We start from the raw sequence: 27590 nt of genomic DNA on the forward strand, positions 1-27590 counted from the left end.
ATATTAAGGACTAAAGAGCTAACCATGAAAAACTGTAGACAGACTTTACAAGACTGAATATAATAGGTAATAAAATGGCTAATGAAAATCAGTGAAGATAAGCATAAAGAGATTCATACAGCTGAAAAACAAACTCTGCAATGCCATGGATGGCAGACCTATAGAACATCTTACCAAAGGGTGTTATAGACAATAGAAGTCTATGTTGGTTAAGACTAGTCTTGATTTTCTCAGAGTGAAAAAATTCTTATAGGATTCCTAAACCCATAAAAAGTGTATTTGATTCAGAAAGGTCCAAGCTGAAAAAAGTACCAGCAGAAAGTACCACCCCTAAGACCACCATAAGCCAAGAGTTTTTTCTTTTTTTTACTCTTTTTTAAACTAAATTCTGAAGTAATCAAAAGTATTCTATTTATGTCCTATAGGCTATATTAAAATATGCGTTACTGCATTACTTCCCACTTCTAGCATGAGATGCAAGACAACATAAAGAATACTAATTTCGAGATGGTCACACATGTTTCACTGTTAAAAAGACATATTTCTAAACAATGGGTTTGACACTGCCTCATATAGAAAGGGAATATGAGTGATGTTATGTAAGACAGTCAAATATCTGGCTTCATGAGTGTCCTGGTTTCAGCAGCAGCAGTCATTCTTCTCCTTTTTGGTAGCTGGTGCAGTGCTGTCTTTTTCACTTTCAGCCTGGGAACAACGCTGATAACACCAATGTTTTTAGTTGTCGTTAAGTAATGTTTACTCTGACCAAGGACTTTCTGAGTCTCATGCTCTGCCAGGGAGGAGGGGAAGCTGGGAGGAAGCAGAGAGAGCACAACTGACCCGAAGTAGCCAAAGGGGTGTTCTGTACCACAGCACGTCATGCCCAGTATATATATAAACTGGGGGCAGTTACCTGGAAGGGCTAGGTTGCTGTTCGGGTCAGGCTGCGTATCAGTTGGCACATGGTGAGTGGTTGTGTTCTCTCCCCTTGTTATTTCCCTTATTATTATTGGTGGTAGCAGCAGTGATTTGTGTTATACCTTAGCTACTGGACTGTTCTTACCTCAACCCATGGGAGTTGCATTCTTTTGATTCTCCTCCCCATCCCTCTGGGAGCAGGGGTGGGGGGGAATGAGGGAGCAGCTGCGTGGTTCTGAGTTACTGATGGGCGTAAACCACGACAATGAGCAATATCACCAAATTGTCAATAGGAAGTTACTAGATTTCTGGAATATAGCTTATTAGAAACAGAGCAAATCAATAATAAAGTAGTATATTTTAATCTAGTTTTTAAAACGCAAAATGGAGTTGAATGTGCTACATGCATTAACTGACCAGAATTGAAATAAATGTATCAGACAGATGATGAGCATTCTTCCGTGCTTAAAGATGGAAATCGCTAGTCCCCACCTGCTTTTAAAGTTGTGAATATCCCACTAGATATTATAAAATCCCTTAAAAAGCTGTTTTCTTATCCTAGCTTTTAAATTACATTTTTATGTAGGCATAATTTAAAAGGATAGTTGATGATCAGATTACTCAAGTAGTTTTGAATAATTTATCCAGTTTCATATAGATATCTTTAATCTATTTTCTTGTGTTTGTCATTCTAAATTTTATTTTAGTCTTCCATAACCTGTATTCAGATAATGGTTTAAAGTTTGAATACATACAGGTAATGCATGTGCATATATGTATAAAAATAAAAGGTGATTATGTAATATTTTCTTAATGTATAATGTTTTAAAATCTTTTCAGTCTATTAATCTTCTGGAGGGTTTGATTCCATCAAAGGAAGAAGGTGGTTTATCAGCTATATCTCATCTGCATAAATTGTTCTGCTTCGCGATAATGTGGAGTTTAGGTGCCCTTCTGGAGTTGGAAAGTAGAAATAAACTTGAAGCCTTCATTAGAGCTCATGATAACAAATTAGACTTACCAGAAATCTCTCCTGGTACCAGTGAAACGATGTATGAGTTTTATGTTTCTGGTCATGGTAAGAAAAAAGCATTAACATCCTTTTTCATAATGGCATTTTTAAACTGAGTATGGCTTCTTTGAAACTTAGAATTATTCCTATAGTCCTTATTATACAGTGACATGAGCAGAGATTTTTGACAACAGTATAGTACTAACACAGATTCTATCTGCAGAGTTCAGTGGAGTGAGAAGTCAGAAACAAGGGATAGTGTGTTCATTGGTAACATTTTCTTATTTCTTATGTTTTTAATTCTTACAGATTTCTTTTGTATTAATTTAACCAACCTACAGTTTTAGATAATTTATGCTTAGGCTGTATTAGCCTAAATTAATATAATTTTATATTGAAATTCCTCACAGCTAGTATTTTTTATTTAAAAATATGATTTTAATTCCTGTTAATTATTTTTATCTTTTATAATAAATAATAAATCTTAATATTTTATAAACTGTAAGAATACTGTTATTTTGGATATTGCAGCCAATTAATATTTTGAATTGTGTAATGTTTTCTGCAATTAATAGTTTAAATAACATATACAACCACTGTCACAAAGAACTTACTGTTCTTACAGAGTATATTCTCACATGAATAAATCTATTTTTCGTGTATTCAAATTCATAATTTTTTGACCAGCAATGTTAATTTAGTGTAACATATCCACAGTCCGTTTTGTCACATTCTATACTTCACCAGCAGTGTGAGAATGAGTTTCTAGGTAAATATTCTTTCGATTTTTTTATTTAGACAGCTACATATAAATGTAAAAAATAACATATATATTTAGTAGGACTGTAGACTAATTAAAGGTCATGACTACGTATATTTTTTGTTACATGTAGTTTATCTAGATTTGAGAAAATTTATGTGTCTTTTTTTGTCATTTCAGGTCACTGGGAGCACTGGAGTAAAAGAGTTCAGGAGTATGTTTATCCAACAGATAGTATCCCAGAATATGCATCTATTCTGGTTCCAAATGTTGACAATGTCACAACTCAGTTTTTGATAAACACAATTGCGAAACAACAGAAAGTAAGTACAAAATTAGTTATTTAAGTATATGCCTACTATATGAAATAAATAGAAAACTATTATAACGTACCTGGGGGTTGCAATCTTTCTCCATCTTCTCTGTCTCTACTCACTGCTTGCCAGGTGCATCATTATTTGCATATTGCTCTATTTTGATTTTGTTAACATGAATACTCTGTACTTCTGTGCTTGGGCAAAATGTTTAAAATACCCTTTTTAGATTTTTGTTTTTGTCATAAAAGTTTAGTTCCAACAACATATTGTCTTTCTCAGATATAAAACCTTGTGCTTAGTCTTTACACCATATTAATTTTTCTGATTTGTGCTTTCTGGAAAAAGGAAGCGAGGAAAATAAATTTCACAAGGTACTTCAATAAAACCATGAATGTCCTAACTTTTTTTTTTTTCTCTTATTAGGAAAGCAGTAGTTAATAGCAACTATTAAAAAGAGAAAGCGCTACTCACAGAGCTTTAACCAATAAGAACCAATCTGGTGTCATGGCTTTTGGCTCAGGCATCATTAAACAAGAGTTATTAAAAAATACATATAGGCTTGTTTTCAAACAGATGAAGATCTGAAAAATACATTTTTTGCTTTAGGACAATGCTCTTAATAACCTTAACAGCTTCCTATGGAAATTTGTGTCAGCTTGTCAAATATAAGTCAATGTGTATTCCCTTTTTAGTAGATGGAGACAGTATTAGAAATACCACCATCACATGAGTCAGTGCTGGAACTTGTTTGTCGTGGTTTAAGCCCAGCTGGTAACTTAGAGCCACGCAGCCACTTGCTCACTCCCCCCACTTTTTAACCCCTGCTTCCAGAGGGATGGGGAGGAGAATCAAAAGAATGTAAATCCCACAGGTTGAGATAAGAACAGTCCAGTAACTAAGGTATAACACACAACCACTACTGTTGCCACCAATAATTATAATAATAAGGGAAATAACAAGGGGAGAGAATATAAAACTTAAAGGGGAAAAGGAAAACAATAAACACAAGTGATGCACAGTATAATTGCTCACCACCCTCCAACCGATACCCAACTCGACTCAAGCAGTGATCTGGGCCTTCCGGGTAACTCCCTTCAGTTTATATACTGGGCATGATGTGTTGTGGTATGGAATACCCCTTTGGCTAGTTTGGATCAAGTGTCCTGTCTCTGCTTTCTCCCGGTTTCCCGTGCTCCTCCTCACTGTCAGAGCATGAGACTGAAAAGTCCTTGATCAGAGCAAGCATTACTTATCAACAACTAAAAACATCGGTGTATTATCAGTGTTGTTCTCAGACTAAAGTAGAAAATGCAGCACTGCAACAGCTGCTAAGGAGGAAAATAACTATTGTGGCCAAGCCCAGGACACTTTTTTTTCTGTAAAAGTCTGGGATTTTGACAAAAAGTCTGTTGGGTTTGATGAAACTGTCCAGAAGCCATAATGTGGCTGTGCCTTTGATGTATCTGATGCAAACTGTGGAAACATACAAAGTCTTTGTATTTAGATACTGTCTAGCTATTTATAATCTGTTACAGGCAGTTTTGCTCATAGGAGAACAGGGGAGTGCAAAGACAGTCATGATTAAGGCATATATGAAGAAATACAATCCAGAAGAGCATTTGTCAAAAAGTTTGAACTTTTCATCTGCCACAGAACCATTTATGTTTCAGGTAAAAGTATAGATTTTAAGTAATTTTTGCATATAATTTACTTGCTAAGTATTTAAAGTGTACTTAATTCTGATGATAAAGGAAGTGATTTAGAAATAAAGTCTAGAGGACTTTTTTCCTCTAAGTCACTTAAAACACTTCAGAAAACTCCATTAAAAATAACCTTGCAGATCAGAATAAAATATAGTCACTCACATAGAGATACATATATTCATGACTGATATGTGCTTTTTCATTATGGAATTCTAATAATCCATTTACTGCTGAAGACCTTTCCTTTTCATTCTAGATTAATGAAAATTTCTAGTTACACTTCAGTTTTTTCTTGATTCTTTAGTTTATACCAATAATGTTAATTTTTCTTAAATAAAAAGCAGATTTCAACTTATAAATCCTGTAAGTTGAACTGGCTTCATTACCAATTCAGAGCAATGAACTCATGGTGATAGTCTTCCAGTAGGATAAAATAATCATCTTGGGATATTTCTTGATTGAAACGCATGCTCAGTGGAGAAGGTGTTACAAACTCAATTGCAAAGTCAAGCATCTTTTTAAGAAGCTAATGTAAATGTTATTAAGAAAATGGTGAAAAGTCATGATTTAAACATCTATTTTTTAAAGCTCCAAACTCACAGAACATATGCTGAGCTTTTATGTTACGCATAAGATCTCTGGCCATGGTTTATATCAAACAAGCGAGACAGAATAAGGCAAGCATCATTTCATGCATGCAAGATTAATTGATCTATCAGTATATCCGTCTCAGTATCCTTTAGTTAGTGTATTATAGGTCCCTAGAACTTTACTGTCCTGAAAACAAAACACAGACTTCCTTGTCTCTGGTTCAAAATCTGTAAAAGATCTTACCATGACTTGTCTCTGCTGCAGTCTCACAGTACCTTGGAAGAAAAGCTTTCTCTTCCTCCAGCTAGCTGAATGCATAGCTCACACTGCTGATTTCTAAGAGAGAAATGTAGCAGAAAAACAATTTAAATGCTTCTAAACACTTGTTAGAACCACACTCAAAATAGTCTCTTCAGTCTTCATTCTGAGGATATGTGAAAGACTGTGTGATTTTGGATGTGTTAGATATGGTACAAAGTTCTTGATTTCTTGTGTCATTGCTTTCTTTCTCTTAGCAGTTTCTTTTCTTTTTTTTTTTTTATTTTTCATTTTCATTACATATATTCTACATGTTTTACCTTAGAACATTCAGCTAATTATTTTCTGTTGTGAAAAAAAAAGGGGGCATCAAAAACACTGGGCAAAACTTGTATCTATTTTCTGTTTCAAAAATGCGATTAACTCTTTGATCTTTATGACAGCATATGCTACATTACTCATATAGGATGATACCATGCTTGTAAAACAGAAAACTAATTTCTCTAGGGAAAATATTTGCTACCATCTTGTAAGATTTTTTTTTCTGTCATAGTTTATGTTCTAGATATCTTTTGAAAGACTGCAGAGGTGTAGAACTTTGAGGATACACTTCAATTAAATATCTATGTCTTATTTGTCTGTTGGACCCTGATTCTTATTTAGTTAAAAACAGTCTTAAAAGATTATTGACACCAAAGTGTTAAAATGCTGCATTTCTTAGCTTACGTGTAGAAAATAACTGGAAAGGAATCTAAGTGGTTTGCTGTTCTAAGAATCTATGATTTGCTGTTCTACAGCAATATATAAATTTATATTTAATATAAAACAACTGAGCTTAGTTAGGGAAATCCAAATCATAATCATAAGACTGTGCATGAAAAAGTCTCTGAAATCAGATTCCATTCCTCTCTAGAGCTACCCTTTGGTATGTATAAAAATTATGCTATAGGTAATGAAAATGCTATTTGTGCTTGTTGATATTCTAATTATTGCTCATAATGAATACAGTTTTGATTAATCTTTCATTTCTCAAATTGTGTGTGCTACCTTCCCACCCTCACTGATTTGAGAAGCAAGAGGAAAAAAAGTAGTAATGCAACAGAATTCAAAACTTCTGATTTATTTTCTTTTCTTTTAGCAGTTTCTCTTGCATTAATCTTGATGTATTTGAAGACTGAAATATAATTCACAAGAAGATATAAAATTTCATATGGACATAATGCATCATACCAAAATTAATGTCATTTCAGTTTGATGACTTCATGATAATAATCTGCTTCAATGCAGATAATTAAGTAATAATTACTGTGTCTGAAAACTTTATAAAAATTTCTCTGGTAGCAGAGACGTAGTCCTAAAGCCAGGGAATCTCATGGGAATAAGGGTCATGAACAGGAGAATTCATCATTCCTTAATGATGAATCGAAGATGAAACTACTAGCAAAGAGAGAAAATCATTGGAGAAGTGCTTTAGCAGAAAGCAATAAGTAGTACATTAATTAGCAATACATTTTAAATAATATTGTTGCTTTAGATGCAAACCAAGAATCCTCTTTACTTTTTAGAAGACAATAGAGAGTTATGTGGACAAACGTGCTGGAAGTACTTATGGACCTCCTGGGGGCAGAAAAATGACTGTTTTTATTGATGATATCAGTATGCCATTTATCAATGAATGGGGAGATCAGGTAAAATATTTTTATCAAATATGACTTATTCTCAAATTGTTTTGCTTTTTTATTCATACACATGGGAAGCAGTGGACTTCCTCAATAGTACAATTAAGTATTAATTATTGGAAATGCTTTCTAATATGGTACACAGATGAAGAAAAAAGAGAGTAAACTAGATTTACTGTAGAAACGTATATGATAATGGTGTCATATATTACATTATCTCCACTTTCTCATATTTTTATATGACTAAATAAAAAGTGTCACTGTACTAGGGTACCATATTGTTAATTTCAAGATTGACACTAATTTGAGAGCACCATGAAACAAACTTTTTGCAAAATGTAAATGTGACACCTTGGAAAAAGTAATAAAGACTGTGTCCAAATTCAAGCGTAACACATAGGCTTGAAAACTTGATTAAAGATTTTTGCCTCTTGATAAGTCCATGTACAATTTGGGTGTGTAACATTCATATGTCTATACAGACCCAGGCAAAAAAATCAGGCAAAAATACCTCACAATTCCTTCCCATAGTAGGTCTGAAGAATTTCCACTTGGCATGTATTTAAGTGGCATTTTGGATACAAGTGAGTCTATGTAAACTCAACAGTTCCGCCTGTTCACTTTTGAAAGCAGTTTTTGTCAAAATACAAGCCAGGCATGTGTTTTCAATGTCTGAAGTGGAATGTGGCCTTCTACCAAAATGCTGTATCTCAGTGGTGGTTTGCATCATTTGCTCTCACTTGAGATTGAGATCTCCCCTATGGAAGGACCTCCAATAGATCATCCATTACAGCCTCAAGATAGTGCTAAAATGTTTTTAATGGGATGATGGTTTGTGATCAGTGCCCTGTTGCATATCATGTGGCTTTTTATGTGAGCACATAAGGTTTCCTGAATATAGTTGGAGTAGTCACTATGGGAGCAAACTCTGGTGCCTCCTGATCCATACAGGTACTATAGAGTGGAATGTGGAATCAATAACCTTTTCAGAATAAACAGCTTCTGTTTCAGAAAAGAATTAGTTGTTCCATTTCAAAGGAGGCCCAAGGGAGAACTTAAAAGCATAGTTTGGACACCTGGAGCTGAATCTCCAGCAGCAAAATACAGAAACTTTTTTTTTTTTTTCAGTTCATTGCCTTAACTTTACATAGTTTAAAAGAATATCAAACACATCCTGTTGATATTGTATGGTAATACAGCCTGAAAGTTTAATCTGAGTTTAGATTAAAGTGAAAACCTTTCTCTAGGCGTTGGTAGTAGAGTTACAAGATTTTCTTTTTTTCTTGTTTGAATTTCTAATTTGTACAAGTCATGTAAACTTACAGATAACAAATGAAATCGTTCGTCAGATGATGGAAATGAAAGGAATGTACAGTTTGGATAAACCTGGAGACTTCGCTACAATTGTAGATGTTCAGTTAATAGCTGCAATGATACATCCTGGAGGAGGTCGTAATGATATTCCCCAGCGTTTAAAAAGACAGTTTTCTGTATTCAATTGTACATTGCCATCCAATGCATCCATTGACAAAATTTTTGGTACTTCTTCCTTGTTTTGATACTTTTTTTGTTGTTTTTTTTTTGTTGTTTTTCATAAATGATTTAAAATGTGTGAAAGTATGTTCTCTTTCCTAGTTTCACTATGTAAATTCAGAGTGCTTGCCATGAAACGACTGAAGCTGTATTACAGCAAAAATAGTCTGTGGGAGAGAAATTAACCCCTTTAAATGCTTGTCTTTCTAATTTTGGATAAGCAAGATAATAAGAAAGTAATGGCATTTTCTGGAATTAGATGAGCACTGCTACTATTATGTAGGTTACATTCTACCTCTGTACTGTCTGAAATGGCCTCTGTTGGTAAAGTTTTCAGTTCTGTTAACTTTGTCAATATAGTGTATTATTAAATGCCAGCACCTACTGCCAATTGTTTCTACACCAGTTCAGAAATGCCATGAACAGGAGAGACAACATAATTTCATCTGTAATTTAAAAGCAAATTAATGTTTTAAATAAGTACTTATATATCTTGCTCACTACCTACCTTATTATAGCCTACAACTTCAGATCGATTGTATATTGAATTTTATCTTTTCAGGTATTATTGGCTGTGGATACTTTAATTCCTGTAGAAATTTCAACCCTGAAGTATGTGATATGGTGGAAAAATTGGTCCCAACAAGTAGAATATTATGGCAGTGGACAAAGGTATAAATTACAGGGAAAGTTTTATCACAATAAACCAGGAAAAAGATGGGCTAAAAATATTTGGAGCTACAATCTGGAAAATATCTGATTTTGGTATACAAGACACATGAATGAAACTTATCAGACCATTTATTCATCTAGATTTAGTCATGTTACTCAAAGTTTTAATCACTATAGCTAATGAACAAGGAGTAAATTTCTTTATAAATTATATTTTTTTTTAATTTACAAAGCCCAGAACAGCATATGAAATTATTATGTGTCATAAGAGTTGGGGTTTTAGATTTAGTGCTAGACCCTGCTTCTAAACAAATAAGATATTTTTGATGACTTCTGACAGTTTGACCACAGCATTATGCATGAAAACTAGTAGTTTTGTTATTTTTATATTTTATGTGTGATATTAATTATAATTTTATCTTATTCTTGAGTCCTTCTACATGTTACCTATTTTGAGTATGAGCAATATTTTTCTTTAGGCAAAGATGCTGCCTACACCATCTAAATTCCACTATATCTTCAACCTTCGAGACCTTTCTAGAATTTGGCAAGGAATGTTAAATATAAAGGCAGAAGAATGCAACAGTACCAGTGTCCTTGTAACACTTTTTAAACATGAATGTACCAGAGTGATTGCTGACAGGTATAATAAGTATAGAATTTTATATTTAGTCAGTTTAGCTATTTACTGCATTTATGCTCATACATTTGTATAACTTCTTATTATGTTTAACCTTATTCGGCCAATATATAACATTTTGTCTTATTTTACATGCAGTTTGCATTGTGATATTATCCCAAGAAATGTTGTGCTATATACTGGTAGATTACTCAGTAATTGGATGGGCATCTCCAAAAGATATTCTTTGTTCTAACCCACATTGTTTTTCACTTAACTTTGGATACACTCAGCCAGTTCTTCTGTGAAAAAAAGAGGATTGTACAATGTCCCAAATTTATTCACAGAGAATAATTTAACATTGCTTTGAATTCCTCACAGAAAAAAGTCTCTCATGCTTGTGATTAAAAAAAACCTGCTGATCTCTTCTAAATCTTCTTTAAAATATTCATAAAAATATAGCTATGAGCTGTATGTATTAAAGATTCAGTAATATTTTTGTACTTAGAGTGTTAGAGTGCTGAAACTATAGGCAAAGCAACTGTTACCATTTCATTACCATTTCAGGTAAAAGTTAGAAACAGTTCCAAACAAAACATAGACTATTGACAACCAGTTTTGTTTACTATCACTACCTGTATTTATAGAATCACTCATTTTCTTCCATGTAAGCCCTGAATCAGCTGGCAGATGCCTTGTCATTTTCCCCAGGAAGGTGCAGTAACAAACTTGAGTTAAGAGCCAAGGAAGTAGGATTGCTATTATGACCAGTTTCAATATTCCAGAGGAACTCCAATTTGAAAATCATGCACACTTTCTGCTCTCCCTGTAAATACCTATGCTGAGTTCAGAAAAATGTATGCAGGAAATCTAAAAAGAAATCTTATCCAGCACATGTCAAAGATATATAAATGAAGGCCAGACTTTTCTGATGACTTTAATATTTATTTCTCTATAATGTGAGAAATTTCTCAGTGGAAATCCACCACTAGGTCTAACAGTGCTGATATTTCTAAATGCCTGAACTACTGTATATTATACAAACTTACAAATTACCTGAAATCGACGTATATGCATTTATATGTGCACTAGAGAGCTCTTGATATAAAAAAGGGAAAAATGTTTAATTTTAATTTGAAGTTAGGATCATACCCACGATGCAAAAATGTCATACAGACTTGAGTGTATCATTTTCTGCTTTCAAGTTTCAGCCTTCTCTTCTCCAGGCTGAACAGCCCCAACTTTCTCAGCCTGTCTTCATACGGGAGGTGCTCCATCCCCATTATCATTCTAGTGGCCCTCCTCTGGACTTGCTCCAACAGCTACATCTCCTTATGTTGAGGACACCAGAACTGTGCAGAGTACTCCAGGTGAGGTCTCATGAGAGCAGAGTAGAGGGACAGGATCACCTCTTTCAACCTGCTGGTCATGCTTCTTTTGATGCAGCCCATGATACGGTTGGCTTTCTCGGCTGTGAGCATGTGCTGCTGGCTCATGCTCATTTTCTCATCAACCAGCACCTCCAGGTCCTTTTCTGCAGGGCTGCTCTGAATCTCTTCTCTGCCCAACCTGGAGCTGTGCCTGGGATTGCTCCGACCCAGGTGTAGGACCTTGCACTTGGCATGGTTAAACTTCATGAGGCTGGCATCAGCCCACCTCACAAGTGTGTCAAGGTCCCTCTGGATGGCATTCCTTCCCTCCAGGGTATCAACCGAACCACACAGCTTGGTGTCATCGGCAAACTTGCTGAGGGTGCACTCAATCCCACTGTCCATGTCAGCGATGAAGGTGTTAAACAAGACCGGTCCCAACACCGATCCCTGAGGGACACCACTCGTTACTGGTGTCCAGCTGGACAGTGAGCCATTGACCACAACTCTTTGTGTGCAGCCATCCAGCCAGTTCTTTATCCACCGAGTGGTCCGTCTATGAAACTGATGTCTTTCCAGTTTAGAGACAAGGATGTTGTGTGGGACAGTGTCGAACACTTTGCACGAGTCCAGGTAGATGACATCATCTGCTGTACCCCTGTCCATCAGTTCTGTAGCCCCATCGTAGGAGGCCACCAAATTGGTCAGGCAGGATTTCCCTTTAGTGAAGCCATGTTGACTGTGACCAACCACCTTGTTGGTTTTCATGGGCCTTAGCATGTTCTCCAGGAGAATCTGCTCCAAGATTTTGCCAGGCACAGAGGTGAGTCTCCACTTTCCCAGGTTTTCTGTTTTCCCCTTCTTGAAAACGGGGGTTATATTTCCCTTTTTCCAGTCAGGAATTTCACCTGACTGCCATGACTTTTCAAATATGGTGGACAGTGACTTAGCAACTTCATTTGCCACCTCCTCCAGGACCTCTGAATGGATTTCATCAGGTCCCATTGACTTGTGCACATTCAGGTTCTTAAGATGATCTTGAAGCTGATTCTCTCCTCAATGAGCATTGCATCACTGGAGGAAAATGTAAAGATGAAAATTATTTTTTTATTTGTTGTTTGACATTGACAGTTGGCATTGCTTTTTCTTGTGGTTAAGGTGGTTCTTGCCATTTATGTTTACTAGTTGCTACTGAGTATCGTCCTTGATTGCTTCTCAGATAATCACAACCACAGATAATCAGTGTAGTCAAAGATCTTGATCTGTATTAAAACCATCTTGAAACTATCAATAGAAGCAGATACAGTTGTTTAAACAATAAAATGTAGTCATTAGTATTTGTGTTTGCAGACTTCATTGTATTTCAACCTGCATGACTCCCTCTGCCCCCCTTCCCCCTGCAGTGTTTTTCTCCCTATGTTAATTATACGTTTTGGAATAAAAGGGATTGAGGGTTAAGTCAGGTTGTAGTGACATATACTATCTTCCTTTCACTATTCCTTATATCATTGCGCTTTCATAGGCAGTACTATGATAACTAGATTATGATATTCTGCTTTAGGTTGAAAGATGGAAGGCTCATTTAGTAATCATTATTTGGGAAATCATTCAGCCTTATTCATCTGAGATATTAAGTGGTCTGTTACTGCCTAGTTCTAAGTGAAATTTGGGAAGTCAGATTGTATTTTAACTATTATGCTTTTCAATATTTAAGAATTTGATTTCTGTGAATATTGCCTAATACATTTTTGTGATGATTGTCTAGTATGTATTGCCTAATATCTATTTTTCCTTGGAATGTTACAAGGGATTTTTCTTGTAATTATCTGATTTTCTTCCTATGCAATCTTTTTTCTTGTTTTTTTTTTGCCTGTACTTATCTATGATTTTTAGATTTATTACTCCTGAAGATACAGCCTGGTTTGATAAAACTATTATTAAAGCAGTTGAAGAAAATGTAGATGCAAACATAGCCGAAGATCTCCAAGCTGACCCATATTTTGTAGATTTTTTACGGGATATTCCTGAACCAACTGGTGATGAACCTGATGATTTTGTGTTTGAAGCACCAAAAATTTATGAGAAGGTATTTAATTTTACACTTAAAATACTAGACACTGAAGTTTTACTTTAACTCTTAAGTATGTTATATTGCTTAACTCATATCTTAGAGGAATTTTTGTTGAATACCTATCACATTTTTTGTAAAGATATAGCTAGATTTTTCTGATTTGTATGCAATAAATTGTTTTAGTGATATTAAAGTTACTAATCCCATAAAAGTGTAGTTTATTCATTCCTATTCTCCTTGCACCTTTTTTCCCCCATTAGCAGAAATTTTCTGATTAAACACAACTAACATCACTACAGTGAATTAACAAGATACTCTCATTGTGGCCAATACACAAACTCAAGTTTGTGTAAAAATGTCAGTGCAATTTTAAACTGTGAAGGAACCCACTAGTATTGTTACTGACTTTTTTTTTTTTTCCCCAGGTTCCAAGCTTTGAATTTCTTTTTGAAAAATTGCAAATGTATCAGAGACAATACAATGAATTTATTAGAGGATCATCTCTTGATTTGGTGTTTTTTAAGGATGCAATGACACATCTTGTTAAGGTTTGGGGTTTGTCACTTTCTTTATTTGTTTGAGTTTCTGTGTATTCAGGTGTATGAAGATTCTCCTTGATAGAAAAGGTGAGGTCATAAAGCAGCACATTTATATATTGTATTTAGAATTATTTAATTAATTTTTTAATCCTCAAGAATTCAGGGAACACTTCAGAGGTATCTGTACCTGACAGATGATGAAAACAACATAGAAAAGACACATAGAAGCCACAGTCAAATCAAAACAGAAGATGTTTGCTTTTTTGTTTAGTTGACCTCAACTGAAGTAAATGATTGTTTGCTTTGCATTTAAACAGAAGAAAATATTTTTTTTAAATATAGTTCATGTGATGTGTTGTGGTTTAAGCCCAGCCGGTAACTCAGAACCACGCAGCCGCTTGTTCACTCCCTCTCCTTCTCCCCTGCTCCCAGAGAGTTCGGGAGGAGAACTGAAAGCATGTAAATACCACAGGTTGAGATAAGAACAGTCCAGTAGATAAGGTATAATACAAAACCACTACTAATACCACCAATAATAATAATGATAAGGGAAATATCAAAGGGAGAGAATATAAGACTAAAAGGGGAAAAGGAAAGAATAAAAACAAGTGATGCACAATGCAGTTGTTCACCACCTGCTGACCAATACCCAGTCCGACCTGAGCAGTGATCTGGGCCTTCTGGGTAACTCTCCCCAGTTTATAAACTGGGCATGATGTGCTGTGGTACGGAATACCTCTTTGGCTAGTTGGGGTCAGGTGTCATGTCTCTGCTCCCTCCTGGCTTCCCGCCCCCCTCCTCGCTGGCAGAGCATGAGACTGAAATGTCCTTGATTGGGGTAAACATTACTTATCAACAACTGAAAACATCAATGTGTTACCAGCATTGTTCTCAGACTAAAGTTGAAAACACAGCACTGCACCAGCTACTAGGAAGGAGGAAAATAACTGTCACAACTCAACAGAGGACATGATGCTAGGTGAATTTCAGAAGACCTTGAAAGTCTCTGATACTCCATTTCCATTAGAAAGATTAGGCAGAATATTTAGATAAAATGTGTTTTTATGTTTTCAAGCATGTTCAGGAAACATAAAATAGTGCTCAAAATGCCTCCCTTTATGTATTTAAATCCCATTTGTAGCTGATTATAAATATCCTATGTATATATGAATATATATGCATGCGCAGATTCTTCGTTAGGTACACAAAAACTCCTAAAGAATATACATGTGTTCTTTTGAGAGAAAAATTTTCTGAAAGCAACCTTTTAATAATCTTTATGTTGTGCTATAGTAAATAAAGTGTAGAGTATAATATATTTTTTAAATTTTATAATTAAGATTTTAATTTAAATTTATTAATGAGCTTTTCTTCCATTTTTTCACATATAGATTTCCCGAATAATTCGGACAGCATATGGAAATGCTTTACTTGTTGGAGTTGGTGGTTCTGGAAAACAAAGTCTTTCAAGGTTGGCTTCCTTAATTGCTGGTTATAATATATTTCAGATCACCTTAACCAGGTAAGAAATGGAAGATATATATAAACCCAATTAATATTATTGCTTTCTCTTTCCACAGTCGTAACCATATGTTTTAGCAGCTTTATTTGTGGGGTTTTTTATTTCTTTGTTTTGTGGGTTTGTTTTGGGTTTTTTTTGTTTGTTTGGGTTTGGGTTTTTTTTTCCCCTCTTCTTTTTGTCACCATTTAAAAATGTGGAAAACAAAAGATTCTTATCTGGTTGGTATATAACATTGGGTTAACTTTGAGTTCAAAAAGCTGGACTGTGTGTTACATATTCCTGAGCCAAAAGATGTGTGTTTACAAAGAATATTTGAACTATCTTTTATATATAATCCAAATATAAGGGTAGTCCCAGTTGTTTTGAATTCACAGGTAATGTTTACTATTCCTCCTAGAGCCTATAATGTAACCAATCTTTTAGAAGATTTAAAATTTTTATATAGAACAGCTGGAGTGGAAGCACGAGGTATCACTTTTATTCTCACTGATAATGAAATAAAAGAGGAGTCATTTTTGGAATATATAAATAATCTGCTGTCTTCAGGTGAGGTAAGAGTCTTAATATGGCAGGAAATGTACTTTAGAAGAAGGAAACTGTAAAATTTGCTCCCACTAGTTCATTTCTATTTATTTTGGTAAATAAATTGTAGAATCAGTAATGATAACTCTAAAATATCTCAACTTTTGTAAGGAGTGCTCTTGGTATGGAGTTCTTTTATCTCTGCTTCAGTGTAAGCCAGGAGAAGATAAGGAGCTGTAATGGGTACTTTGGTAGCTTTTATTAAGTGAAGATTCACTGGCTGGTCAAGATCTGGACTCTTCCTGGGTTAGACTTGCTAGTTTTTAATGGTGTTACGTAAATCTACATCATAGATAAAGTTGCTTTTTTAGTCTGTCTAAACAGTGTATAGGCAGAGAGAGGTACAGTTGTAAACAGACAAATATTTATAAGCTCTGTAATAATTACACCCATGCTATTTATTTTCTTATCCATCTTAATTTTATAAAAAGATTTCAAATTTAATTCCTCGGGATGAAATGGATGAAATCACCCAAGGATTAATAGCTGAGATGAAAAAAGAGATGCCTTGGTGTCCTCCTACCTATGATAATCTTTATGAATATTTTTTAAGTCGGGTAAAGAAGAACTTGCATGTTATCCTCTGCTTTTCTCCAGTAAGTGTTTTTCTTCATATCTATCTTATATCCATTAGTAAACTATCCTATAATGTGTGACAGGATTATTCACGCTTTATGTTTTTAAGGAGATTTAAAGACACATAAAAATTTGCTTGAAACAAGAATTTAATGAAAATTAAAATAATTGAATTTTTAAAATATTAAGAAACATGTATATTTTTCATTAACAAGTTTCTTCAAATTTCATAAAATACTGAATGTTGGAAATTTATCAAAACACATAGAAAAATTGTGCAGGATGTTCAAAGAAGAAAATTAGCAAGAAAAAAATTGACTACTTAGTTGTTTATATGAATTAAACATTTTGATCAACCTAATTAGAGATCATATTGTAAATCGACAGTGTTGCTCTCTTTAGGTTGGTGGGAAGTTCCGTACACGTTCTTTGAAATTTCCTGGTCTCATATCAGGGTGCACAATGGACTGGTTCAGCCGATGGCCCAGGGAAGCTCTTGTAGCTGTATCCAGTTACTTTCTTTCAGAATTTAATATGGTCTGCTCTGCATCAGTTAAAACAGAAGTGGTGGAAACCATGGGTCTCTTTCATGATATAGTTTCAGAAAGCTGTGAGGATTATTTCCAAAGGTAATATTTTATACAAACATAATAATTAATCGCAAAAGTGTTGCTACTGATAGTGTTTCTTGAACTCATTCCATTATATGAAGCAATAAGTGCTCTGAAAGTCTAATAGATCTGCTATATCAAGATACACAAAGGCCATGAAAAGTAATTACTATTATGTTGCGAAGTCATAATTTTCATTCCCACTGTTCAATAATGTGCATAAAAGCAATGTAATTGGAAATAAGGATTTGTATTATGAAGACATTTGATTTTGACTGAATTAAAGACTTGATTTATATAATCTCCTGTTTCATGGGAACTAATGAAAAATATGTACTAAATACGTACTAAATTGATGTTGCCAATATACTATGTTTTAGGTTTCGAAGAAGAACCTATGTAACACCTAAATCCTATCTCTCTTTCATCAATGGCTACAAAGAAATTTATGCTGAAAAGTTGAAGAGTATTAATGAACAAGTAGAACGTATGCAAATTGGTAAGCAATATAGGGATAAATGTGTATTTCCATGTGTGGTCTGAAATGATCTTTATTTTTAATATTAGACTTCTTATCCATGATCGCTTAAAATCAGATCTGCTGGATCACAGTCCAAAACTGGTAGCATATAAGGACCCATTCCAAGCATTCCAGCTAACATAAATTCAAAATGATTTTCTTACAAAAATGACTTAAAGCTGCCAGCTTCGTTGTTCATCTCAGTGTTTTTAATTTTAAACTTTAATATTCCCAGTTAGCACTCATAACAGATAGTACCACCAGAAATCATAGAATCAGAATGATTATGGTTAGAATGGACCATAAAATCATCTAATTTCAACCTCCCCTGCCATGGGCAGAGACACCTCACACTAGACCATGTCACAGAAGACTCTATTTGGACATAGCCTTGAAATGTCCAGAGAGAGCTTTGATTTACTAGCGTAAAGAGAGGTAGCTCTAAACACAGTTACTATTTTATTTCTGGACTCGCCTATGGAAATTCTTGCTGAAAATCTGAGTGCTTCACGATTTATTTCGGGTTTCTGCTGTAGAATAAGTAGCTGTTACTTGTAATAATTTTCTAGCTAGGAATCTGAAATATGTAAAAGTATAATTGAAATGTCCTTCTAAATTTGGATATCTTTTTCAAATTACCTAATTTTTGGCAATATAGTAGTTCTTAATGTTCTTAATGTTTCAGAGTACATTTGAAGTTTTCTTCTTTTTGCATGTAGACATGCTTTTGTAAATCTACAAAGGCATCTTGACAGCTTAGGAAACTTCGTCTTTACGGGAAAAGATGTTGTATATCAATCTAACAGGATAGAGAATCCTGTGACTTCATGACATAACATATCCTTGACATACCCCCTTTTTTAATTTTTTTCTTTTTCCTTTTTTCTTACCATTTTTACTTTTGTTTTTACTTTTTTACTTCTACCTTTTTTAAAACTTTTTAACTTTTTTTACCTTGTAAACTTTTTTTTTACTTTTCTTTCTTTTTTAAAAACGAATTCTATAGAATCATAGAATCATAGAATAGTTAGGATTGGAAAGGACCTTGAGACCAAACAGTTACAACCTCCCCACCATGGGCAGGGTCACCTCACGCTAGACCATGTTACTCAAGACTCTGTTGAACCTGGCCTTGAATATTGCCAGGGATGGGGCATTTATGTAAGAATATGTTTTATTCTGGGTAATATTCCAGCTATAAACTTTAGCTACTGTTTACACCTATAATAAACTAAACCTAAAAAGTATGGACTTTTCTTTTGACAAATCAAACTTGTTTAGAATAATTTTGCACCTTGTGAAATTATTTGTATCCATGAAAAGTGCATAGTAGGAACAATCATGATACTATGACTGCTTACGCCCACTTTCTCTCCTTTACACAAATTTAGTTAGGAGCACAACGTACAAGAAATTTGGGCTATAGAGCTAGACTGTATTATATCACCAGGAAAAAACAGTTCTAATTTTTCTGAATTTTATCTTTTATTTAATAGGTCTGTCTAAGCTGATGGAGGCCAGTGAGTCTGTTGCTAAACTCTCTAAGGATCTGGCACTTAAAGAGAAGGAACTAGCTGTGGCATCTGTTAAGGCAGATGAGGTAAGTATTTGAGTGTTAAATAGCAGAAGGCAGAGGTTAGCACCAAGATATTTAATGGGATAAAGTGCTATTGCAGAATTTTCTCATAATTTGTACAAGCCAAAAAAATTGCATAGTGGTCTAAAATGAGGCTTCAGTCCTTTCTCTTTAGCATGTTGATTCAGCTTTTGCTTCTGAAAGTGAGGCTCTTTAAGACTACCTCAGAGGTTCAGTGCCTTCCCTGTTCTCCTCCCATTTCTTATCCACACCTGTAAGAATCAGGTTGCATTTTTTGCTTCATGTTTTCTTTTGTTGAAATTTATTAAATTTTAGGGTATAGATGCATTTATTTGCAGACAGAAAGTTAACATGATAATGGGACTTTACCTTTTCAAAATTGCTTTAGATAAAGTTCATTACTTTAGATGAAGTTCAGTTTCATATTTTGTCTTTTACATTAACGGCGTGTTTGTGTGTTCACAAGTTTGGTTGTCTGGTAGAAACCTAGTTTCCAAAATGACTTACTGGAAAGGTATGTTAGGGAATGCATTAATATAGGCATTCTCTTTTCTGAAAGATGTCATAATGCTATGATGGTGCATATTTAATATGCACTGGAGAGCAAACTTTGGGCCAGTGATGGTTATGGTACTGCCTGCATTCTTCAAAGCTTTTAATCTGATGAGAGAGAAAATTATGACAGAAAGGAATGAAATTACACTTCTGACATGTCTGGAGTATAACAGATATATTGGTAGAGTTCACTTTGTTTATGTTTTCTTTGCATTTTGAAATAGCTCTTTGGCAGCCATTCACATAGTCTCTTAGTTGTCAACTTCTTCAATAGGGCACAACTTACGAGTCATCAAAAGTAAAAGACATGGACAAATACTAAGAGAACAGATATTTATTTAAACTACATGTAGTATTGTTCATATTTTATATATTTCTTTCTTTCCTTTAGTACTGCACCTTATAGAAACCAGAATTGAATTTCAGAAAAAAAAAAAAAAAAAAAGATTTGGGGAGTTAATCTGTGGTTGTTTTCTTTATGGGTATTTGAGAGCATTATTTATGTTCTTGTAAATGCGTACAGAGTGCCTTGATCCTATAGCTGATACTGGTCAAAAGCTAACGGTATGTCACACATTCACAAGAGATTTGAATATATATATACTGAAGAACCAGACATAAATGCATAACTTCATTTTGTGAATATATTTATATAATGCCATATATAGTTTGGTTAACTTTATATTTTTCTGTATAACAGCCTCTACATATCTGTTGTGTCTGATAAACATTTGTTCCACCATTTTGCTTTATATATTTAATGGTTTATTATCAATTCCAGATGCTAGCAGAAGTCACAGTAAGTGCTGAAGCTGCATCTAAAGTAAAAAATGAAGTCCAAGGTGTGAAAGATAAAGCACAAACAATTGTAGATGAAATTGATGCAGAAAAAGTGAAAGCAGAGACTACACTGGAGGCTGCTAGACCAGCATTAGAAGAAGCAGAAGCTGCCCTGAATGTGAGTAGAATTCTTACATTTTAATTAGTTTATTACTCTTTCAGTTACCTGTGAAAGAAAGGCTAGAGCCACCATCATGCAGTTGTCCCTTGGTTTTGACTGCTGTCACCAGCTCTTCACAGTTAGTGGACATGGCTTTGAATATTTATGGAGCTCATGTTTTGCCTTAAACACGTGGAGATTATTTTATAGTAGTCATTCTGCTTCCACTCTAATACTTAATCACTATAAAGGTGTAAATCTTTCCAAAAGTTACACATGCCTTTAGAATATCTTGTCTTTTTAATTCAAGAGAATACTTCTTGTGCTAAAGAATGGCTTTAGATTCATTTTTAATTAGCAATATCTTTCTGTCGTGGTTTAAACCCAGTCAGGTAACTTGTTCACTCACTCCCCCCCTTCTTTCCCTCCCCCTACTCCTGGAGGGACAGAGAGGAGAATCGAAAAGAATGCAACTCCCACAGATTGAGATAAGAACAGTTCAGTAACTAAGGTATAACACACATCACTGCTGCTGCCACCAATAATAACAACGATAAAGGAAATAACAAGGAAAGAGAATACAACACCTCACCACCAGCCGACTGATAACTCGCCCCCCCCAGCCCAACTAAGCACCGACCCATACCTCCTTCAACCCCACAGTCTACCAGTCCTTCCGGGGCACTCCCAGTTACATCCTGGGCATGACGTGATGTGGTATGGAATACCTCTTTGGTCAGTTTGGGTCAGGTGTCCTGTCCCGGCTTCCTCCCGGATTCCCCTCCTCCCTGGCAGAGCATGAGGCTCCCGAAGTCCTTGGCCAAACCAAAACATCCTTGTTATCAGCTCTGTTCCCAGGCTGAAAGTCAAAACACAGCGCTGCACCAGCTACCAAGAAGGAGAAAAATGACTGCTACTGCTGAACCCAGGACACTTTCCTTTAAGATGACTAAGAGGTTATCTCTTCCTTCAGAAAAAAAAATGTTTAATTTGGAAAGAAACAGGAAACAAAGGGAATCAGAGTTGTCGCGGTTTAAACCTTAGCCAGAGAGCTTGTTCACTCACTCCCAGTGAGTGGCGCTGGGCTGGAAGCAGTCGAGGCACTCCCCCCCGCCAGGGGCTCTCCCCTTCCCCACTCCGGAAGGGATGGGGAGGAGAATTGAAAGAGTGCAACTCCCACGGGTTGAGACAAGAACAGTCCAGCAACCAATGTACAACACAAATCACCACCGCTACCACCAATGACAACAATGATAAGAGAAAATAACAAGGGAAGAGAATACAATACCACCCGCCGAGAAACAAGTCCGACCCAGAAGCCCTTGTCCTTCCGGCTAACTCCCAGTTACATCCTGGGCATGACGTGTTGTGGTATGGAATACCCCTTTGGCTAGCCTGGGTCAGGTGTCCTGTCTCTGCTTCCTCCCAGCTTCCCCTCCTTCCTGGCAGAGCATGAGCCTCACAAAGTCCTTGGTCAGGGTAAACATCACATAGCGACAACTGAAAACATCGGTGTTATCAGCAGTGTTACCAGGCTGAAAGTCAAAACACAGCACTGCACCAGCTACCAAGAAGGAGGAAAATTGACTGCTACTGCTGAACCCAGGACAAGAGTTAAGAAATTTGGAGGCATTGCTATATTCTACATAATTTCATTATTCTGCTCTGAGCAATTAAAAAGTATAGGAAAAAATATCTAGAATCAGAAATCAGTGATGTATTATATTTTTAATACTTTATGTTAATTTTCCAGAATTTTTGTGACAAGAAATAAATACTGAGTGGAGAAGACCAGAAAAGAAACATTGTTTGCTCTTACACTGACATTTTGTTGTGGTTTAAACCCAGTCAGCCACACAGTTTCCACTCCAACCCACCTCTTTCTTTCCTCACCCAACCCCCCCCCCCCCCCACTCCCAGAGGGATGAGGAGGAGAATGGGAAGAATGTAACTCCCATGGGTTGAGATAAGAACAGTCCAGTAACTAAGGTATAACACAAAACCACTACTGCTACCACCAATAATAATTATGTTAAGAGAAATAACAAGGGAAAAGAATACAATATCACCTGCCGAAATGAGCCTGACCGAGAAGAGAGTGCCCTCCCAGGTAACTCCCAGTTACCTCCCCGGGAATGACATGCTGTGGTATGGAATACTTCTTTGGCTAGTTTGGGTCACGTGTCCTGTCCCTGGTTCCTCCTGGCCTCCCCTCCTCCCTGGCAGAGCATGAGACTCACAAAGTCCTTGGTCAGACCAAACATTGGTGTTATCAGCTCTGTTCCCAGGCCGAAAGTCAAAACACAGCGCTGCACCAAGCTACTAAGAAGGAGAAAAATGACTGCTACTGCTGAACCCAGGACACATTTAGATAAGATAAATGAAACTTCTGAAAATAGTCACAAAATTCACTTATAAAATATATGGACTCACACATTATCCTGTGGTGTAACCACTCCTAGACAATTAGTGGCATGCATGTGTTTTGTAGGCAAAAATTAATATGTTAGTTTTGAAGTTTGCAATAATTTATAATTTTTGTATTGGTTATTAAGCTAAGCAAAGTGTTAGTGATGCTGCTAGAAAATGAAGCAGTAGAACCTCATCCCTATAATAAATTAAAATCAAACAAAACCATCTTAGAATAAATAATGACACTGAAGCCTTAAAAATCCAAAATAGTATTTTACCAAGAAAACTGCTTTTAGTTAATTCCTATGCAATTATCTTCATTGAGTTAATGCTGCTGTTCTATGTATTTAAATTTGATTTTTGAGTGATGTGTTTAAAATTGGAAAAATATTCTTATCTAATGGATATTAATTAAAATTATTATATTTTATGAAACTATGACATTTATTAAAGCCCTGTTAGACACTTTTTTGTATGTACTTAGTACAAACTTACCTCAGAGAAAAGTATGACAAACAAACATTAAAATCAAGATATTAAATGGGAAAATAGAATAATGGTATTGATGCAGGATTCTGTTACATTTTTCTTCAAGTAGACCATCAAACCAGCGGATATTGCTACTGTTAGAAAACTTGCAAAGCCTCCTCACCTAATTATGAGGGTCATGGACTGTTGTCTGCTACTATTCCAAAAGCCAGTAGATGCAGTTACCATGGATCCAGAAAAGCCTTGCTGCAAGCCATCGTGGGGAGAATCATTAAAAGTAAGTAGAGTTTTCAGTGTTTCTCGAACATCAGAAACAGCAGCTTGAATATCAGAGAATTTATGATGTTGTTTGCTTAAAACAGGATAGAATTTTGCAAAAGGCAAACATAGGGTTTTAAGATAGGCATAGTATATAAGTACAGTTTATTTCATAGGAAGTAGTAGGTGAATTTTTTAGAGACTTTTGCAGTAGGGGCCTTAGATTTTCCTTGTCCTTGGTCCTGGCATATGACCTGATGGCAAATAAATAAATAATACCAATTCTTGTTAACCATTCAGGAGATAAAGGCATTCTGGAAAAGATTTCTTCCTCTTTGGGAACTTGTAGGTCCACATCTAAACAGTCTTTCTTGATCCCTCCAGACTCCTTGATTGAAAGATCATTTGATTGACTGAGACATAGTAGCTTTTCCCGTTCTGCATTTCAGTATTTCTGACTGAAAATTATTGGTTGGCAAGCCATCTCTTCCTTCTGGACTTTGATCTTCTCTCAGAATACTCTTATTTTCCTACCTTCTCCTGCCATTCTTTAAATTCTGTTCTACCTCTATTAGTGTATCAATTTGCCAATAGGATTACCTTAATATTTTTGTTATGCAAATAAAGAAAAGTAAGGTATTTTTGGATATGAATAGAGCTCTTGCTTTTTATTTAAGCTTTTTCAGAAATTAAGAAATCATCAAAACTTTATTTTCCACCAACATTATGAAAATGGGATAAGCAGTTACTCCATTAGTTCCCCTTAATGTGTTAAACATTTCTTAGAAAAAGAATTTAAAACCAATAATTTCGCTCTCCAGAAGAATTTAGGTCACATTTCATATATGCATAAGCCGTTTTCTTGACATTCTTTAGGTAAGTTACAAATGTATCTCTGAGGCTTTATCTTAGTTAATTTCTTTTACGAAATGCTGCTTCTCAAATGCTTTTTATATGAAAACATAGGAATATGGAAGATGAAAAGTACATCAATAACTTTCAAGCCTAGTTATTGGAGTGTAACTGCTTAAAATTCCAGGCATGTAGGAGTTACAACTGAATAGCATACTTACAATATCAACTGTATGAATTACTCTTACTTCAGAACATTTTTTAACATAGTCATCTATGAACAAGCTTTCGAATGTAAAATGTGCAAATAGCTTATAGACATCCCGTATTGTTTTTTGCAGTTTATGAGTGGCCAATTCTTGCAGAGTCTACAGCAGTTTACTAAGGATTCAATGAATGAAGAGACAATAGAATTACTCCAGCCTTATTTTAACATGGAAGACTATACACTAGAGCATGGTAAAAAGGTGTGTGGTAATGCGGCAGGACTTCTCTCTTGGACACAAGCCATGGCAAGATTTTATGCTGTTAACAAAGAACTGCTACCTCTTAAGGTAATACATTATCACTTGCTTTGTATTTTCTTTTTATGTAATTCAGTTCCATTTACTTTAGTAGTAGAATCTTAAAAATGTATTTCGATAACTTTATTCAGAAATAATTGCCTGTAGACTTTAGTTGCTAAGAATGATAAAAGCAGAAAACCGCCATATCCTTGTCTTGGTTCCAGACAGAGCACTAAACACAAAATTAATCTAAATAAATTATATTTTCTCTGATTTATTGTATGCAGTGGATGGTGTTTTCAGTCTTTGTATTTATTATAACTACCTTATAATTGTTTTCAAAAAGTTATACCAGGATCTTTATTCCCTCTCTAAACAGTCTTGCAAACACAGGTTTGCAGCTATTTTACCTTCTTTGTTTTTACATGATAACTTTGTGGAAGGATTAATATCTTGCCCAAATACTGGCATTATTGAGAAACTGAGGGCTCACTTCAATAAAGAAATCATGTTGCAATAGTGTGAACCAAACTGTGTAGAACATTTTTAAGACTCATATTTAATTTAGTGTGGGTGTTCCTTTTTGATGATTGTGAACATTTAAATAAAAAAATTAGATGTAAAAATCATTTAGAATCTCAAAGACATTGATTGTTGCTTTTTGGATTCTAAACCAAGTATTTAATTCCTACATGTAGCACAGTTTACAAAAGAAAGAAAAAAAAAAAGAAGGAAAAAAGTCAAAGGGGAAAGTGTCTGAATGGTGCTTCCAAATCTCCTCCACATTTTTTTGTCACTGGTAGAACTGCTACTTATGAAAGTAACAGTAATGCAAGTGGATTATTTAAAAAAAAAATAATAATTTCCAGTGTTCAGCATAAATATCAGTTTAGGAGCAACAGGAAGATTCAGTAGTTTAGGACCATGATTTTGTAGTGGGTAAAAACTACATTGTTAGCTAATAAAGGACCAAAATCATGGTGGTGTGATTGTTGGTTGCTACAGAATGTGCAAATAAAAAAGAAATAATAATAATATATATAATCAAGCAAGAATATGGAATGATTTTTCCTGTAGGCTAATTGATATGTACATACAGATCAGAAACCTGACTTCCTTAACCAGTTTCTTCAAATGTAATTTTTTTTTAGATAATAAGTTTGACAATATATAGTAGGAACCTTGAGAATATTGTTCTTTAATTAAAAAGTAATATTTACAGTATGTGAGAGTGTTCAGATTAAATACTTTAAATATTTATGTAAAGATTAATATGAAAGTTATTATATGTATTGTCTCATGATTACCAGCTAACCAGGCTTAAAATAATTCATCAAATGATATTAAGATCTTGTATGATTATTGTCTTAATATTTCTTCTCTTTGCAGGCTAACTTGGCAAAACAGGAAGGCCACCTGAAAGTAGCTAATGCAGAGTTAGCAGAGGCTCAGGCGGTTTTAGAAGAAAAACAAGCTGAATTGGATAAAGTGCAAGCAAAGTTTGATGCAGCAATGAAGAAGAAAATGGTGAGATCAGTCTTTTATGAAAACTGTTTCCATCCAATGATGTTATGTTTTCATGAACTGATACAAACACACATTTAGGACCTGATACCTTGAATGACATGGATGAGGTTCAGGTATAAAAAGAAGATATTTAAATCTACGTTCCCTCATATTTCTTTCTTTTTTGTGAATAGGAACATGTTAGACAATAAGTGCACCTAGAGTTCTCAAGAGTGATTTTCAAATAAATAGAATAGACATAATAAATACAATAGAATGAAAAAATATCTAAAATAACTCTTTAGTTTTTTGCATTTTATTATTAAATTATGTAAAACATTTTTCCAATCTTAGGACTTACTGAATGATGCAGAAACATGTAGAAGAAAGATGCAAGCAGCCTCTATGCTTATAGATGGACTAAGTGGAGAGAGAGTTAGATGGACTCAGCAAAGTAAAGAATTTAAATCTCAGATTAACAGGTATGTAATTCATCAGAGAAAAAAACAACCAACCAGCAAACCCAAAACAACGAAAAACCTCACAACAAACCAAAATCCCAATTAAAACAATATTAATTATGTGTAAAACCTGAATAGCTAGTAAGCACTTTAGTAGCTTT

At 34.9% G+C, this 27590-nt stretch overlaps 1 protein-coding gene across 2 annotated transcripts in view; it reads left to right on the plus strand.

Moving 5' to 3' along the window:
* The window catches only part of DNAH8 (dynein axonemal heavy chain 8), a 138979-nt gene that overhangs the window by 77790 nt on the left and 33599 nt on the right, over positions 1-27590 (plus strand). For both annotated transcript variants that reach the window (XM_057415386.1, XM_057415387.1), the window contains 20 exons: positions 1759-1996; positions 2871-3013; positions 4543-4677; positions 7125-7247; positions 8564-8777; positions 9334-9443; positions 9923-10086; positions 13326-13518; positions 13929-14051; positions 15434-15564; positions 15962-16115; positions 16578-16742; positions 17125-17351; positions 17714-17832; positions 19350-19453; positions 20787-20963; positions 23956-24123; positions 25298-25510; positions 26852-26989; positions 27323-27450. In XM_057415386.1, the coding sequence (XP_057271369.1) occupies positions 1759-1996; positions 2871-3013; positions 4543-4677; positions 7125-7247; positions 8564-8777; positions 9334-9443; positions 9923-10086; positions 13326-13518; positions 13929-14051; positions 15434-15564; positions 15962-16115; positions 16578-16742; positions 17125-17351; positions 17714-17832; positions 19350-19453; positions 20787-20963; positions 23956-24123; positions 25298-25510; positions 26852-26989; positions 27323-27450 (3167 nt within the window). The remainder of the gene's footprint in view (positions 1-1758; positions 1997-2870; positions 3014-4542; positions 4678-7124; positions 7248-8563; positions 8778-9333; positions 9444-9922; positions 10087-13325; positions 13519-13928; positions 14052-15433; positions 15565-15961; positions 16116-16577; positions 16743-17124; positions 17352-17713; positions 17833-19349; positions 19454-20786; positions 20964-23955; positions 24124-25297; positions 25511-26851; positions 26990-27322; positions 27451-27590) is intronic.

This window comes from Pezoporus wallicus, unplaced genomic scaffold (genome assembly GCF_028554395.1).
Source record: "Pezoporus wallicus isolate ANWC-B61680 ecotype Strahan unplaced genomic scaffold, APGP_CSIRO_Pwel_v1 contig_5352, whole genome shotgun sequence".
NCBI classification, from domain to species: Eukaryota; Metazoa; Chordata; class Aves; order Psittaciformes; family Psittacidae; genus Pezoporus; species Pezoporus wallicus.